This window comes from Cavia porcellus, unplaced genomic scaffold, assembly GCF_034190915.1.
Source record: "Cavia porcellus strain 051 isolate PalLab524CR breed Dunkin Hartley unplaced genomic scaffold, mCavPor4.1 scaffold_19, whole genome shotgun sequence".
Taxonomy (NCBI): domain Eukaryota; kingdom Metazoa; phylum Chordata; class Mammalia; order Rodentia; family Caviidae; genus Cavia; species Cavia porcellus.
The window spans coordinates 44955996-44970418 of NW_026947502.1; the positions used below are offsets into that span (position 1 = coordinate 44955996).

Genomic DNA, 14423 nt, shown 5'->3' on the forward strand with positions numbered 1-14423 from the left:
CTGTCTGTGAACCTGACACATCTGAAACTTTTCTTGTGGATACCTATTAATGTAATGTTCTTGCCTTTCTCGGCTAATTTAAAGTCTTTAAGCTGGTTTGCTGGTGGCTTCTTGCTCCTTTATTGAAAGTTCCTGCTGTTGCACTTGCTCACATGTTTGTCATCTTTTCTTTTCTTTGTACCAGGAATCAAACTCAGGGCCTTGTTCTTTCAGGCAAGCATTGTACCGCTGAACTGCATCCCCAAGCCTTTTCTTGTTCCTTTTCTTGTTCGACTTGACAGTCAAGAGAAAATTGCTGGGAATTCAATCCCAGTGTGGACCAGTGTATGGATGAAACCCTTGTCAGCAGCTTCTGACACACCTTTGTTTAGAAAACCCTGAGGAAAGCTTCAGCCTCCCTCTCTGCCCTCAGGACAGGTGACCCACAAAGCCATCTTGAGCTCCTATAGAGAAGACCACCCCATCCCACCCTTCTTCTGGCCAGGGGCTCTCCTCCGTCATGGTGGGGTTTTCTTGTTTTTTAATTTAAGCTTTAGGAAGTACTTTCAGGGTTGGAGATGTAGCTTGTTGTGAGACCACAGGGTTCCCTTCCCAGCACTGCCAAAAAAACAACAAAAAAAGAAAGAATATCACTTCTAAATTTTACATGTGCATGAAAGGAGAGTCATACCCCATCACCAGCTTCAACACTTGATAGCACCTGGCTGGCCTGCATTCTAACATACAGATTCAGAGGCAGAGCCCCACATGATTTTGTCAGTCCACAAAGACCTAATATGTGTCTGAGAGGTACAGATGCTTCAGGGACTCAGGAGGATTGCTGTGAGTTTGAGGCCAACCAGAGCTCCATAGTGAGTTTAAGGCCAAAACTACTTCATGAGACCGTTTCTTAGAAAACCAAAATTAATTAAAATGAAGTCAGTTTTATTCAGTCAGAAAAGATTCACGTGTTCATTGTGAAAGGCCTAGCAACCAGGGAGGGCCATGTTGGTTGGAGTGGATGAGGCTTTTAAAACAGAAGGCCCCAAATAATTCCCCTCTGGAAGCTGACTTTCCCTTCATGTGCATCCCTAGGGATATGAAGAGCAGGTGCTGCTCCATGTGGCCACCTCGGGACTCAGGCTGAGCTCAGAGTTGGGGGTGGGGGGCATGAGTTTTCACAGCTGACCTGTCTATCATATGTCAGACTACCAGGGGAGGGGAACCCAGTAGCATAGCTGGGCAGCCACACACAGTTGCTATAGAAGGAAAGTCAGTAGGCCTTCGCTGAGAGCCAAAAGCTTCTAGAATGGTGATGGAATAAGAAGAGCCTTAGGGTCACAGCGAAGCTGTTCCTCAGGCTGCTGTCTGCTGGGAGTGTCCCAGTGAACAAACGGACACTATCTTCCTGTTCTACCCAGCACAGTGAAGATGGATTACATAGTGTCGGACAGTGAGTGCTGTGGAGAAGAGAGGTAGGTTTGGGAGGCAAATGCCTCTTCAGTACAGCGACCAATAGTGGTTCCTATGAAGGTGACATTTGAACAAAGACCTGAAGGGGGTGAGTGAAGGCAAGCCATGTAGATCTCTGAGAAGAGAGTGCTCAGACCAAAGGAAATGTTAGGTGCAGAGGCCCTGGGGCAGGCAGCACAAGGTGAGCAGATGAGGGGCCTTTGTGGGATTGGTGAGGACTTGGGCTCTTTCCCCTGATGGATGTGGAATGCCACGGGGGCAGGGAGTGTTAACCAGTCTGTGGCTTGTGGTCAAACTTCAGGGGAATAGAGGCAGACATCAGGGAATATGATGTCTTTGACCTGCATGTAAAGTGGAGGGTGGGGAGTTACACTCTAGATTCACTTTGGTAGTTTAGAGTTGGGGTGGTGAACTTGATGTGAATTGTATGTGAAAAGGAACTGAGGGGCCAATGGTGGCACTGTTTTCAATCACTTGAGCATTCCTTGACTCAGATGGAAATTGTGAATCTGCAAAGTGCAGCTCTGCTAGCAGTCCTGATGCCACTGGACTATGCCAGATAATACTGGATATCTGATGCCCTCAGGAGACTTTGCCAGGTGCTGCTCTCGGTTGGTGATCTTTGTTGGTGTTCATTTCTGGAACTCTTTAGGACTAATAGCCCCTAGTATTCAATGCTCTTTCTTTTGAAATGACTGCTCTGTCCATACTTTTCAGGATCCTGGGTATATTTGCAGGACTTTGCAAGCCTACACTGCCTGAGAAATACATCACAAACGAATTTATAAGACCACCAGATCAAGTCTTTGTTTTAACAGGACCTATGCTGTAGCATGGAGGAGTCAGTACACTGGAACAGGAAGTGTGACACGAGTGCTGCTTATATAGCAGCTGTAGACCTGTGATCAGTCCCAGTGCAGGCTTGTGATTGGTTGAAACTCAAGCCTTCTGGTTGGTCCAGGCTTATGAATGATTCAAGTGGGTGTGGGGCTCCATGACACCTGCAGTGGTCACAGTAGTTATTCATTGGTGCAGGGAGGCATTGCAAGCTGATTGACAGCTAACACCTTTGTGATCATAGGGCTGAAAGTAGGGAATCTTTAGGAAGGCTAGCTGTGTTCATCACAGCTCACTGGGGCTTGCCACTTGGAGGTATTAATAATGGGCCTAGATCACTTCCTCTATGATCTCGGCCACACTTGGGTGCTTTCCCTGCCAGAAGAGGCAGGAGCAGCATCTGAAGTAACTAATAGCTAAGCTGCACCTCTCGTTAGAGTGGCCCAGTGCTGTGGTTAAGCAACCTCAGAGGTGGTGGGAGGACCCTGAGGCAAGAAGCAAATTGTGGCAGTCCATTCTTGTGGCGATGGTGGTGGGTTGGTAATGAAGACAATGGGGAAGGATAGCCAGTGGCCAAAGCATGCCCTCTTTGGCTGATTTGAGAAAAAGAGAGCCAGGCATTTCTCAGGTCTCAGCGCCAGTACTTTGGCCTGAGCAATGGCCTCATGACTGAGGCACAGGGGAGATATTAACCATGAGGGATCTTGTCCCCAGTCTCATGGCTCCAGAGGAGTCAGGAGGCCCACCTGATGTGGGATTGGGGGTGGGTGGGTAGGACATGGAGCCAGTGAATGCAGACAGTTCTCATAGTCATCTTTGGACATCCCAGTAGAGATGCAGAGTGGGCCACAGATGTCAGGGCAGGTGGAGACCAGTGATGTAAGGCTGTAGGGAACATGGGAAGTCACATATTTGACAGTGTCCCCAAGGGTAGGTATAGATTTAGGTTGGGTCTCTGACCTGTGATGAAAAGAGGGAGAGATGGGTGAAGTGGTAGGAGAAGCTAGGGAAGCCAGAGTCCCACGGGTGTTCTAAAGTGCCTGGTGCCCCTGATGAGTGAGGCTGAAGTCTGACCATGGGACCCTGGCAAAAGTAGTTCCATTTGCATGGTGAACAAAGGCCTGGAGTGTAGCTGACAGAGGAGCAGGGAGGACACACAGATGAGTTGGCAGACAGGCCAACTGGTGGGTGATGGAGGAAGAGAACCCAAAGGGTTTTCCTCTCAAGTAGGTGTGTGTGGTTGGGTCACTTGGTATTTACCTGCGAACATTTTGGTATTTGTTTTGCAGTGCTGGGGAATGAATTTAGGACCTTATATGAGCTGGGCAAGAGTTCTCCCACTGAACTACATATTTCCCAGCCTATTTTATTTTATTTTATTTTATTTTATTTTATTTTATGACAACAATTTACTAAGTTGCCCAGCCTGCCCTTGAATGTGGGATCCTCCTGTCTCAGTCTCTTGAGTGGCTGGGATTATAGATGTGTACTGCCATGCCCAGCGTAACTTCATTCTTTAGAAAGTTCTTCTGAGTATACATCTATAGATTGCAGGTTGTTTTCTCCTCACATCTTGACAATATCATTCCTCTGTCATTGTTACTGGAGCTGGCTATCTGGTCCTGGTTGTTTCTCTGCTTTTAAGATCCTCGTCTGGCTGTGTAAGAGGGGCAGCATGTTTGTGTGCTGCTGGAGCCAGCTGAAGGAGACTGCTGGTCTGCAGATGAACGCAGGTCCCTGCTTGGGGCAAGGAGCTGTCCAGGGGACTTGTTCTTCCTCCTGAAGTCAGACAAGCCTGAAGCTGAGGGGAGCATTCCAGAAGAAGATACAGGAGACATGGTTGTCTCCAAGGAGGGTAGGCTCTAATTGGATAACAGAGGACACTGGTGTATACTAAGGGTCCACAGGATGGTGGCAGTCCCAGAGGTACGAGGACAACCATCAGAGGGAAGCAAGAGGGTTTTCAGATCACTCCTGTAGCAGTCCCTGACCCTGGGAGAGCTCAGTTTCTCTGAGCTTACCAACCTTGTGCTTTTCTTGCCCCAGAGATATCCCTACCTGCAAGCCTCGTGTCTTATCGCACATCCTTCCTTGCTCTGCAGGGGAAGTTGTCTTCTCAGTAGCTGATGGCTATGCTGTTGGAGCCCGAGACTAGTAGAGTTCCACAGTACTGTGCTCCCCCATGTTCTTAACCTTAGGAATATGTTGGACAAAGGGCTTCCAGTGTGCACTGCCAGCCCCACACGTATTTCTAAGGTCATGGGCCTTCATCTTGGGAGTTGGATATCAAAACTGTCTGCACTGAATTGGCGACCTTAGTTTAGGGAACATAATAACTTTGAAGGTCTAGTTGACATGGCACTATATAAAACATTGGTACAGGTTGAGAATCCCTAATCTGAAAATCTAAAACCTGAGAATACTCAAATCTAAAACTTGGTGAGCATCAGTGAGATGCCATGGTGGAAAACTACATCTTACCTTGTGTGGCAGATCATAGCAAAGTGTAGGAGCACTAAGAGTATATAGAGTTACCCTTAAGCTATCTGTATAAGATCTTTATGTGCTGGGCATGTTGTTGTATTCCTGTAATCCCAGTGTTCAGTAGGCTGAGGCAAAAAGTTGCCACAAATTCAAGGCCAGCCTGGGCTACATAGTGAGTTCAAGATTAGCCTGAACTACTTGGGAAGACTCTGTCTCCAAACAAACAAATAAACAAAAGACTGTATGAAACATCAATGAATTTTTTTTTTTTTTTGTCTTTTTCCTTTTTATCGGTACCAGGGATCGAACTCACGACTGCCTGCTTGCAAGGCAGGCGCTTATGCCACTGAGCTAAATCCCCAGCCCCAAAACATCAATGAATTTTGTGTTTATACATAGATCTCATACCCAAGATGACTCATTGTGTATCTGCAAATATTCCAAAGTCTAAAAACAATGTAGAACCCAAAACACTCTGATTTGGGTACTTTAGATAAAAGGGGTCCTTAGCCTGTGCTTGCTGTAGTTTCCCAGGGCTGTATGAAACTCCTCCAGATTTAGTAGGGTGGAACAGCAGCTCTTTGCTCCTTCTGGTGGAGTGCTGGGTGAGGAATTTGACGGTGCCAGAGGTGATGTCTATCTCTGCCCTGTTGTACCTTCCCTGGGGAAATGGAGTGACTCAGGGCTGGAGGTGTCTGCAGAGTCTCCACTCACCTGCCCAGAACATGGCAGCTGGAGCCTGGTGAAGAGCCTAGGAAGCAGACCTCTCAGGCAAGTGAGGTGGAAGCTGTGTGACTTTCTTCCCCAGGTCTTGATTCAGCTTAGGGGAGGGACACAGCCTGCTCTGCAGGAGAAAGAGGACCAGGAGGGGAACCATTAAAACACCACAGTACTGTCCTTCCAGAAGAGCTCCTGACCAATGTCAGGTTTAAGCAGTAGACCACATAGTTGACTGTGTGCCCTGGATGGTCACAGAATGCACACCAGCATTTCCTTCCTGGTGACATGTGGCAGAGGCAGATTGTGCTGCACCTCAGTGTAGATCATGGCAGCCAGTGCTAGCTTGGCTTCATTGGGGTGGGCTATAGGAGGCCCTATGCAGTCCTGGCCAGATAAAGAGGCGATGTCAGAGCTAATCCCAAGTCTTGTGCGGCTCACTCTGCTGCCTGCAGTCTCAGCCTCCTGTCCATACTGGAGCTGGCTTAGGTCTCACAGAGCTGTGAAAACAGGAAACCCAAGGCCTGATACTCAGCAATGCAGTAACTAGGTTGGCTAGTTAAGCAGTGGTGTTTAAGAAGAGGTAGATGCTGGCATCTCATCATAGAGCAAACCCATGGCCTTCACACTGGGCTGCACCCCCACCTCTTTTTTATTTTATTATTTTTTTGAGGAGGAGGGTCTCAGTTGCTCAGACTGGACTTCAGCTTTCAATCCTCCTGACTCAGCCTCCCAGGGTGCTAAGACTATAGGATGTGCCACCTGTTCAGCTTATATATTTGAATCTTTTGGCCCCCGTGATCCTGATATACCAGTGTGCAGTGGGATCTGAGTAAAGAGAAGGGTGGCCAAGGCAAGACAGTGAAGGTTCCCATGATTGTGGACCTCATCAGTCAGATTGTCTCTTTTGAAATGTTATTTTACTTTATTTTAGTACCAGGGATTGAACTCACAACCTTGCTCTTACCAGGCAAGTGCTTGACCTGCTGAGCTCCCTCAGTCTTGTCTTACTTGCTGATTTTGTTCTCATCTCTCTTGTGTACCTTCATTTTTTTATGTTACTATCTTACAAATGACTTATGGCATATCCTTCCTTGTGGCAGAATAGCACCCCATTGTATATAAATACCACATTTTCTTAGTACATTCTTCTACTGATGGATATATAGGCTGCTTCCAAGACTGAGCTATTGTGAATTGTGCTGGTATGAACCTAGGTGTGCAAGTATCACTGTAACATGATGCCTTTACCTCTTTGGGGCGAACAACTGGATTGAATGGAATCTCTTAAGTTTTTTGAGGAGTCTCCAAACTGATTTGCATAGTGGTTGTATTAGTTTATACTGTCAGCAAAAATAGTGTTATATAAAATATATATACTGTTTTGCTAATAGTATGTAAAAATATACTGTTATAAAATAACAGTATAAAAATATACTGTTAGCAAAGACCCCACATTTGTTATTTGATCTCTTGATGATAGCCAGTCTTTCTGGAGTAAGATAGAATCTCAGTATCCTTTTAATTTTCATTTCTCTAATGGCTGTGTATTGATTGGGTCCTTGCCACTTTCTCATGCAGTTCTGAAAGCCCCCTTTCATGTCTTTAAGTTGCAAAAAAGGCTACCTTTCTGTTGGGCGGCGCTTGGCAGCTACATTCACTGTATTTTTGATCATTCCTGGTAAAGGCCCTACAAATAGAACAGATTTAGTATCCGCACATGAGCCCGTAACTGCAGATCTTCAGGCAATTGTACTGCCTCTTGCCATCTTTTTTTCCAGTCCTGCTGATCTTGGGCAGACTTTTTGTCATTGTCACTGGACATGTGGAGCACTCAGTATGTGTGAGACTAAATCGGGCTTTAGTTCCCACCATGTCTGCTTTCTGTGATCCTAATTGTGTCTTTATTGTTTTGTTTTGTGGAGTGGTTTTCATAAGAGGGGCTGTTTTTGCTGTTTATATGAAATAGGGTCTCGATACATAAGCCTGCAACTCAATGTGTGTACTCCAGACTGGCTTGGAATTTGGAATTATGGGTGTGTGTGTCACCACACTTGGGCCTAATAGTGTCTTAATTTATCTCACTGCATCTCATCCAGGAAGTGGAGACAGTGAAAGACCACTTCCTAAAATTTTTCATACTAGTTGAGAAGATAAATGCAGTGCACAAACTTGCATCCTCATTGGATGACCCTTTCTAATGTTGACTGTTTGGTGGCATCAGGCACATTATCCTAAATACTGAGTGACAGTTTGTTTCATTGAATGCTTACCAAGAGTGTTGCCCTGCCGGATATTAGCATGGTGCTTGGAGCACAGGGCTCTGGGTGTTATGAAAATGGTCTTCTCTCTTGCAAACTACCAACTACCAGGCAAAGTAGACTCTGGTAGGGGTGGAAAACACACAAAGGAAACATCAAGGAGGGAGAAGTTTATTGGGACAAAGGGCAAGTTGTTGCATTTCTCCCCTCCAGTGGGTTGAATAGAGCAGAGCAGAGGCAGGAAGACACAGAAGGGCTGGGTAGTGGGAGTCATGGATGCTGCTGGCTGCATCTGAAGTCATCCTGCCTGGAGGCACTGGGTATATGTGTACATGTGTGCATGTGTGTACATCCGGGGTGTGTTGAGGCACCTAAGGGTCTGGAGCATTCAGGTCCTTGCCCTTCCCTCTGTGTACTGTTCTGCTCATTTTGGAAGAGGGACCAAGGGACAAAGGAAGCAGAAGTCCCATTCTAGACCAGGTAAGGGTACAGCGAAGCGTGTTTCTCCCCTTGGGAGCTCTACAGCTTGGTGTACTGTGTGTGTGTGGCGAACTGGTGCAGCTCCAACATACAGGGTGACTGTGTAGACAGCACAGGAGGAACACCATCGGCTGGTTATCTGTGATATGGGCTTATTCAGTGGGGGGAACCTGAGGTACTTCTGAAAGGCCTTCAGGTCTGACCTAGCAAGGAATGGAGAAGGAGTGAGCATCATCCTGTGAAATCAAAAAACTGGCATGTTAAGTAGGAACCATCTCTGGCTCTGGGTAAAACATGGCAGAACAGTGGCAGGAAGAAAGCTTCAGGAGGCCACCCCTTCAGTACTAGACCTGGCTTCTGGCCCTGAATACTGCTGCCTTTGTCTCAGGTGGTTCTTTTTGGTGTAGTGGCTCATAGTGTCACAGGAGCTTTTGTGGAATCCATTTCCTACTTGTGTGGCCTCCATCAGCGACTTGGTGGCTGTGTGGAATGCCTATTACCTGGTCATTGTTGAGTCTCCTCCTCCTCCCTTGTTTGTTTGGTTTTTTTTGGTGGTACTGGTAATTGAACCAGGGCCCTCATACATATTATGTCATGTTATATTCCCAGTCTTTTTTCTATTTTTATTTTTTGAGGTTAATTCTCACTAAGTCATTGACTTATCCAGGCAGGACTAGAACTTGTGATCTTCCTGCTTCAGCCTCCCAGAGGGCTTTAAGTGTACACTACCATATCTGGCTTCTCTCTCATGAGCTCAGCAGTGGGTGGCATACCCAGAGAGGACAGTCTTGGGCCCTGTGGCTGGGCCTTTGCTGGGACTACTGGTGCCAAGTGGCCCTAGTGGTAGGGCCATCTGCCAGTTCTCCCAGTGGCAGGTGATGCAAGCCTTGTGCTGTAGAGTGTGCAGGGCTTGTGTGTTTAGCAGATAACTGAAACATGTCTGTAGGTTTCACTACCTCACTGGCAAAAATAGATATTTACTCTTCTCAAGATAGAGAGAGGGCTAAGGCATGTAGTGGGCGTGTGGGACAACATTTTTTTTCTTATATTGTGTCGGTGCTTGGATTGAACCCAGTGCCTCACACCATTTAAGTACTATACCACTGAGCTGTGCCCACAGTCTCATGTGTTTCATTCCTGATGTCATTGTTTCTCCTTGATTCTTTCCCTTTAATTCTTGAGCCCTCACAAGTTTTGCAGACAGGGCAGGGTTAAACAGACCTGAGATGGCTGGCAGTGTCTGAGTGCTGACTTGTTCAGGACCCTTACAAGATTCAGGCTTGAGGTCAGGAATTAGTCTCATAGGAGGGGTCCAGCATAGGTGGGAAAGCTGGTGGTGACCATGAGCCTGGCCCAGCCCAAGTGATGTTGAATGTAGCTGTTCCAGAAAAGCAATTATGGAACCAGTAGCAGCCAGACTTGGTGAGTCTTCACCTATGACAAGGGGTTTGTTTCCAGCATAGCTGGTGCGTGCATGCATGTATGCAAACATGACACAGAGGAATGGGTAAGAATGGTACTTTTCCTTAGTAGGTAGATGTGCCACTAAAACTCCCTGCAGGTTGGGGTCACAGTGCTGACTGAGCTGTGTGCCTCCTTAGCCATTGCTGCCAGCACTGCTGTCTGAGGCATTTGCTGGTGCTTGGAGTCACAGTGCTTGTGGGAAAGGCATGCATACAGGAGGTGGTTTTCTAGCCTTCTCAGAGAATGAGTCATCCTTTTGGATTTGGGCCAGAGCTGCCCCCTACCTGTGTCAGCATCTCTTGGCTCTTGCCACTGTTCACCCCACCTTGTCCTGAGATGCAAAGTGATGAAGCATTCTCACCTCAGGTTTTGATGGCTGCAACGTTAAGGTTCTGTGTGTATCTGGAAAGTAGGGCAGTGACACTGCTAACTATTTTCTTTAACTTTGGAAATTTTCAGAGAGAAAAACAGTGATGGTCAAGCACTGTTGGCCTCTAGGCTGTGAAAGAATAACTTTGTTATTTTTCGAGTAAGAGAATGAAAGCCTACTTAAAAATGCAGAAACAAAGAATTATAGAGAGACTGGTTGCAGCTTAAGCAGTCAGTAATGATCACTGTGAGTGTTGTGTTTTACACTCCACCTGAGAGTACCCCTGCTCACACACCCTGTGTGTAAACACAGGACGTAGGATGACATCTTGCCTTGGGGGACTGTTGCCTACTACCTGTTCTTTCTGCATGAGGGATGTACCTGCACAGTGTCACTGAACGGTTATGCAGTCTGTCTGGCCAGTTTCCTGTTGGTAGATGTTCAGTCACTTTGGGTGTCACCTACAGTAGGCAAGGACAGGGCCTGGGTACCCCATGGCAGGGGTGGAGGGACTTTCTTTAAGACTGTGCCTGGAGGTCATGGCTCTGGATCAGAAGCTACAGTCTCCCAGTGCTGCAGGCAGACCATGCCCACGGTCCAGCAATCCCCAGGCCACTTGTGTTCCCCTGTGTTAGCCATGCTTCACAGCAGAACATTGTTTGCAGTTTTAATTTTTCTTTAATTACAGGCTAAGTATGTTTTGTACTACTAGTGTTTCTTGTCTGCATTATTTGTTTTTTTTTTCTTTCCCATTTCCTATTGGCATTTTTAATCTTACTAATTTATATAAACTTATGTTCTAATTTTGCCTGCAACTAGAGAAGTTTAAAAATCTTTTTGTAGGGCTGAGAATGTAGCTCAATGGTAGAACACCTGCTTAGCATGAACCACCAAAAAAGAAAAAAAGAATGTTACAAATGTGCCAAAAACTCATTATTCTGTATAGATGCCACTAAAAAACATTATGTAGTCAAGTTTGTCTTTTGTGGTCCCTGCTTTCTGCTTCTGAGAAAAACCATTCCCATCGTAAAAATATAGAAAGTTATTAAATTTAAAAATATTTCTGTGCTGTGCGTGGTGGTACACAACTGTAATCCCAGCACTCGGGAGGCTGAGGATTGCTATGAGTTCGAGGCCAGCCTGGGCTACGAAGTGAATTCCAGCCAGCCTGAACTGCACAGTGAAACTCTGGCTTAAAAAGACAAAAAACAAAAAAACTTTTTTTCTGTGACTGATTTTAATTTAAATATGAGATATTTACAGTTTTGTGCCCATTTGGAATTTATTTTATACTAAGAAGTAAAAGAGCTCACCTTGTTTGTTCTGCTGTCCATTGATTGAAGCATCATTGGTTGAAGCATCTGTGTGGGGTGCAGCCCCTGTACCCTACCTCTTCCCTGGATGGAATGTGCAGGTATCTGCCTGTCCCTTTTGGAGGTGAGTTCTGACCGCAGACAGGCTTGTTGAGGGTGCTTGGAGGAGGGCATGGAGCAGGCAGGGAGGTGACACAGTGTGCCTGCAGCTTGGCACAATCACCCTCAGTACCTGGCGGCTGAGGAAGCTGTGTGTGCACGGTGAGCTCCACATCTCCTTCATTTGGTTTAAGTGTATCTGTTCTCTCTGGAAGTCAGCTGTCTGGTGGCAAACCTCATGTGCTCTGATAAATACAAGGCCTGTGCTATGTCAAACAAGGGCTGTGCTGGGGTCCCCATTTCCTATGGGGACCATGGAGACCATGTTTGTGTTACCTGTGATATGTAGTCAACTAGATGATACATGGTAAGCGTTTACCTTGTCTGGCACAGCAGTGTTAGCCATTACTTCTTAAATTTTTACAGAAGCTTAAAAGAAGAAACTGAACATTTTTTGTAGATACTGGGAAACACTCATAGCACCTGCGATGAGTTATTTATTATAAATCAGTGCAAAATAGAGACTTTAGGCCTTTTTTGACTCCTTTACTAGATGAGGAACACAAGGGCAGTGGGTCAAATTCTTGTACATTTGGGGCAAAAAAAGAATTAGCATTTCTGGAGAAAAAGAGTCATTTCTGACAGTCAAAAGATGTCCCTGTGCTCTAATAAGGGAGGTTACCAAGTCAGTGGGTGTGTTTGGCACATGGTGAGTTGGAAATTGGAATGCTCACTCTGTGATCTGCTGCCAGGCACTGGGGCCATCACCCAGCCCCTTGGATCCTTGACTCCTCACCGAGCTAAGTCGTAGGTGAATGAGGAGTTGAAGCAGCCATCAGCTGCCCCAGGTGAGACGCATGCAGACTGATGATGTCATGGTTTCATAGCCTGCCTTGTGATCTTTCCGTAAGAACACATGGTATCAAGATGAAAACTAGTAAAGGTGCTTTTACTCAGAATGACCACGACAATAAAGTGCTCTCATCTGTTCATTTATTCAGTCAACAGTTATACAAAAATAGATCCAGCCCATGGATAAACACATACTAACCAGAGTCACAAAGAAATGTGAAACTGAACTAGGAGGGTTTGGGGAAGTATGAGAGAATACGGGCAGAAGGCATTTGTCTTCACTGAGCCTCTGTCAGGTGCTGCCATCGCATGGCCAGCTTTCAAAAAGTCTCACCAGAAGCCTAGAGACCTCCCTTGGGAAGTATTCATGTACCACCTGTTCTTTTAAAATTCCTCTATGTTCATTGCATTTCTAATGTTGAGTCAAGACGAATGGTGGGTCAGTGGGTCTGAACTTGTGAGGGAAAATGTGTTCCCTCAAAATTTTTTCTTTTTATAGAACTTCAGGGTAGCCTTGGGTATTCTCTCAGAGAGAATGATGGTTGGAGTTTCAGGCTGAACCACAAAAGCCCATTAAAACCCTGTTGGTGATAAAGTTGTTTCTGTTTACAGAGAAGTGGTGAACACTATCCTTAGTCTTGGGCAGCTGAGATGTGTTTTGTAGTTAATCTTAAATTCTTTGTGTGTCGTATGCTCTTCTTATGCATGCTGTATGGCTTAGTAAAATAAGGTCAAAATATTTTTAGAACATTACTCATTAAACCAAAAGAGCTATATGAGTAATTGTAGTAGCAGTCGTTCCCTGGCCTCATTTGGGGAAGCTGTTGGCACGTGGCTCCAAGGCTGATTGGGGATGAGGCTCAGGCTCCTTCTTCTCTGGGGTATCTGCCTGGCAGTCACCCAGCACCTTCACATATCCTGGGAATGACCACTGCCCTGTTTGAGTTGTCTCCTGCAGCTCCTCTTTTGGTGTTCCCCAAAACTAAACTGTAACACATTGGAGATCCCCAGAGAGCTTTATTCTGGAGAAGAGAAGTGAAGACTTCCAGGAACCATGACCTACTTGCAAAGATGGGACACTTGCTGAGAACAATCTGGGTTTCCCCACAGGGCGTTCCTGTCCTCCTCCTGAGCCAAAGGTACTGGCCCAGAGAAATGGAAGCAGAATTTTTTCTTATGGTAAATAGATGCCTGCCTTGCCCCAATTCCTGTAAGAAAAGGGGAAAGAATCATTTCTTGGCTGAAACTCATGAGATCCAGAGGCTGCATCAAAGGTCCATTCATGGGAAAGGGGACCAGGGCTCAGGTTGTTGACTAGCATTTCCTGTAACCCCTTCTGTGCACACTTTGGTGGCACCATCTGGCCCCTGAGAATAGGTATCCTTAGTTCCAAAGCAGATGTAATGTAATTTCAACTGAATATTGAATGGAGCACACTTTCTACTTGTGGACTAGCATCAAGGTCAGGCTTCCACACAGGCCCTGAGGTTAGGCCTCCCCCTCTTTTTCTTTTCCTTTTCTTGCCCCGCCCCGCCCTGCCCCGCCCCCCTCTCCTCTACTTTCCTTTCCCTCCCCTCCCCTCCCCTCCCCTCCTCTCCTCTCCTTTCCTTTCCTTTCTCTCTCCTCCCCTCTCTCCTCCCCTCTCCCCTCCCCTTCCTTCTTCTCCTCTCCTCTGTTCTTTCTCTTTTTTTTTCTTTGACATAGGGTCTTGCTGTGTAGTCCAGGCTGACCTCAAATTTGCAGTGACTCTCCTTCACTTCCTGAGTGCTGGGATTATAGGTGTGTGCCACCATGTCCAGTCTGTGTGCCTTCTTAATCCAAGGTCTGGTGGCTGGGATCTCCAAACAGTAGGATCTCCTTTTCCTCCTTCTCTGGTTGCATTTTACTTTCCTTGTGTCCTACATTCCTGGGGCTCTCGTAAGCTTATTTTAGGTTGCTTGCCACTGTTGGGGGCTCAGAACTAGGGCAGGGTGGCATCTGACTGCGGTCACAGTTCCATCCAAGAAATACTTTGGCCAGGATGCTTGAGCTGAATCTAGGCATGAATGTTTCTACTTTTTGGCATAGGCTGTATAGAAATCGTTCTTCTGGGGC

General features: G+C 46.3%; 1 protein-coding gene across 3 annotated transcripts in view; it reads left to right on the top strand.

Moving 5' to 3' along the window:
• The window catches only part of Ago2 (argonaute RISC catalytic component 2), a 120647-nt gene that overhangs the window by 25276 nt on the left and 80948 nt on the right, over nucleotides 1–14423 (top strand). Inside the window, exon 1 of one of the 3 annotated variants that reach the window (XM_063231017.1) lies at nucleotides 11398–11502. The exons of the other annotated variants lie outside the window; for them this stretch is intronic. Coding sequence (XP_063087087.1) covers nucleotides 11472–11502 — 31 coding nt within the window. The 5' untranslated portion in view covers nucleotides 11398–11471. Of the gene's footprint in view, nucleotides 1–11397; nucleotides 11503–14423 lie in introns of those variants that run through there. 3 annotated transcript variants of the gene reach the window in all.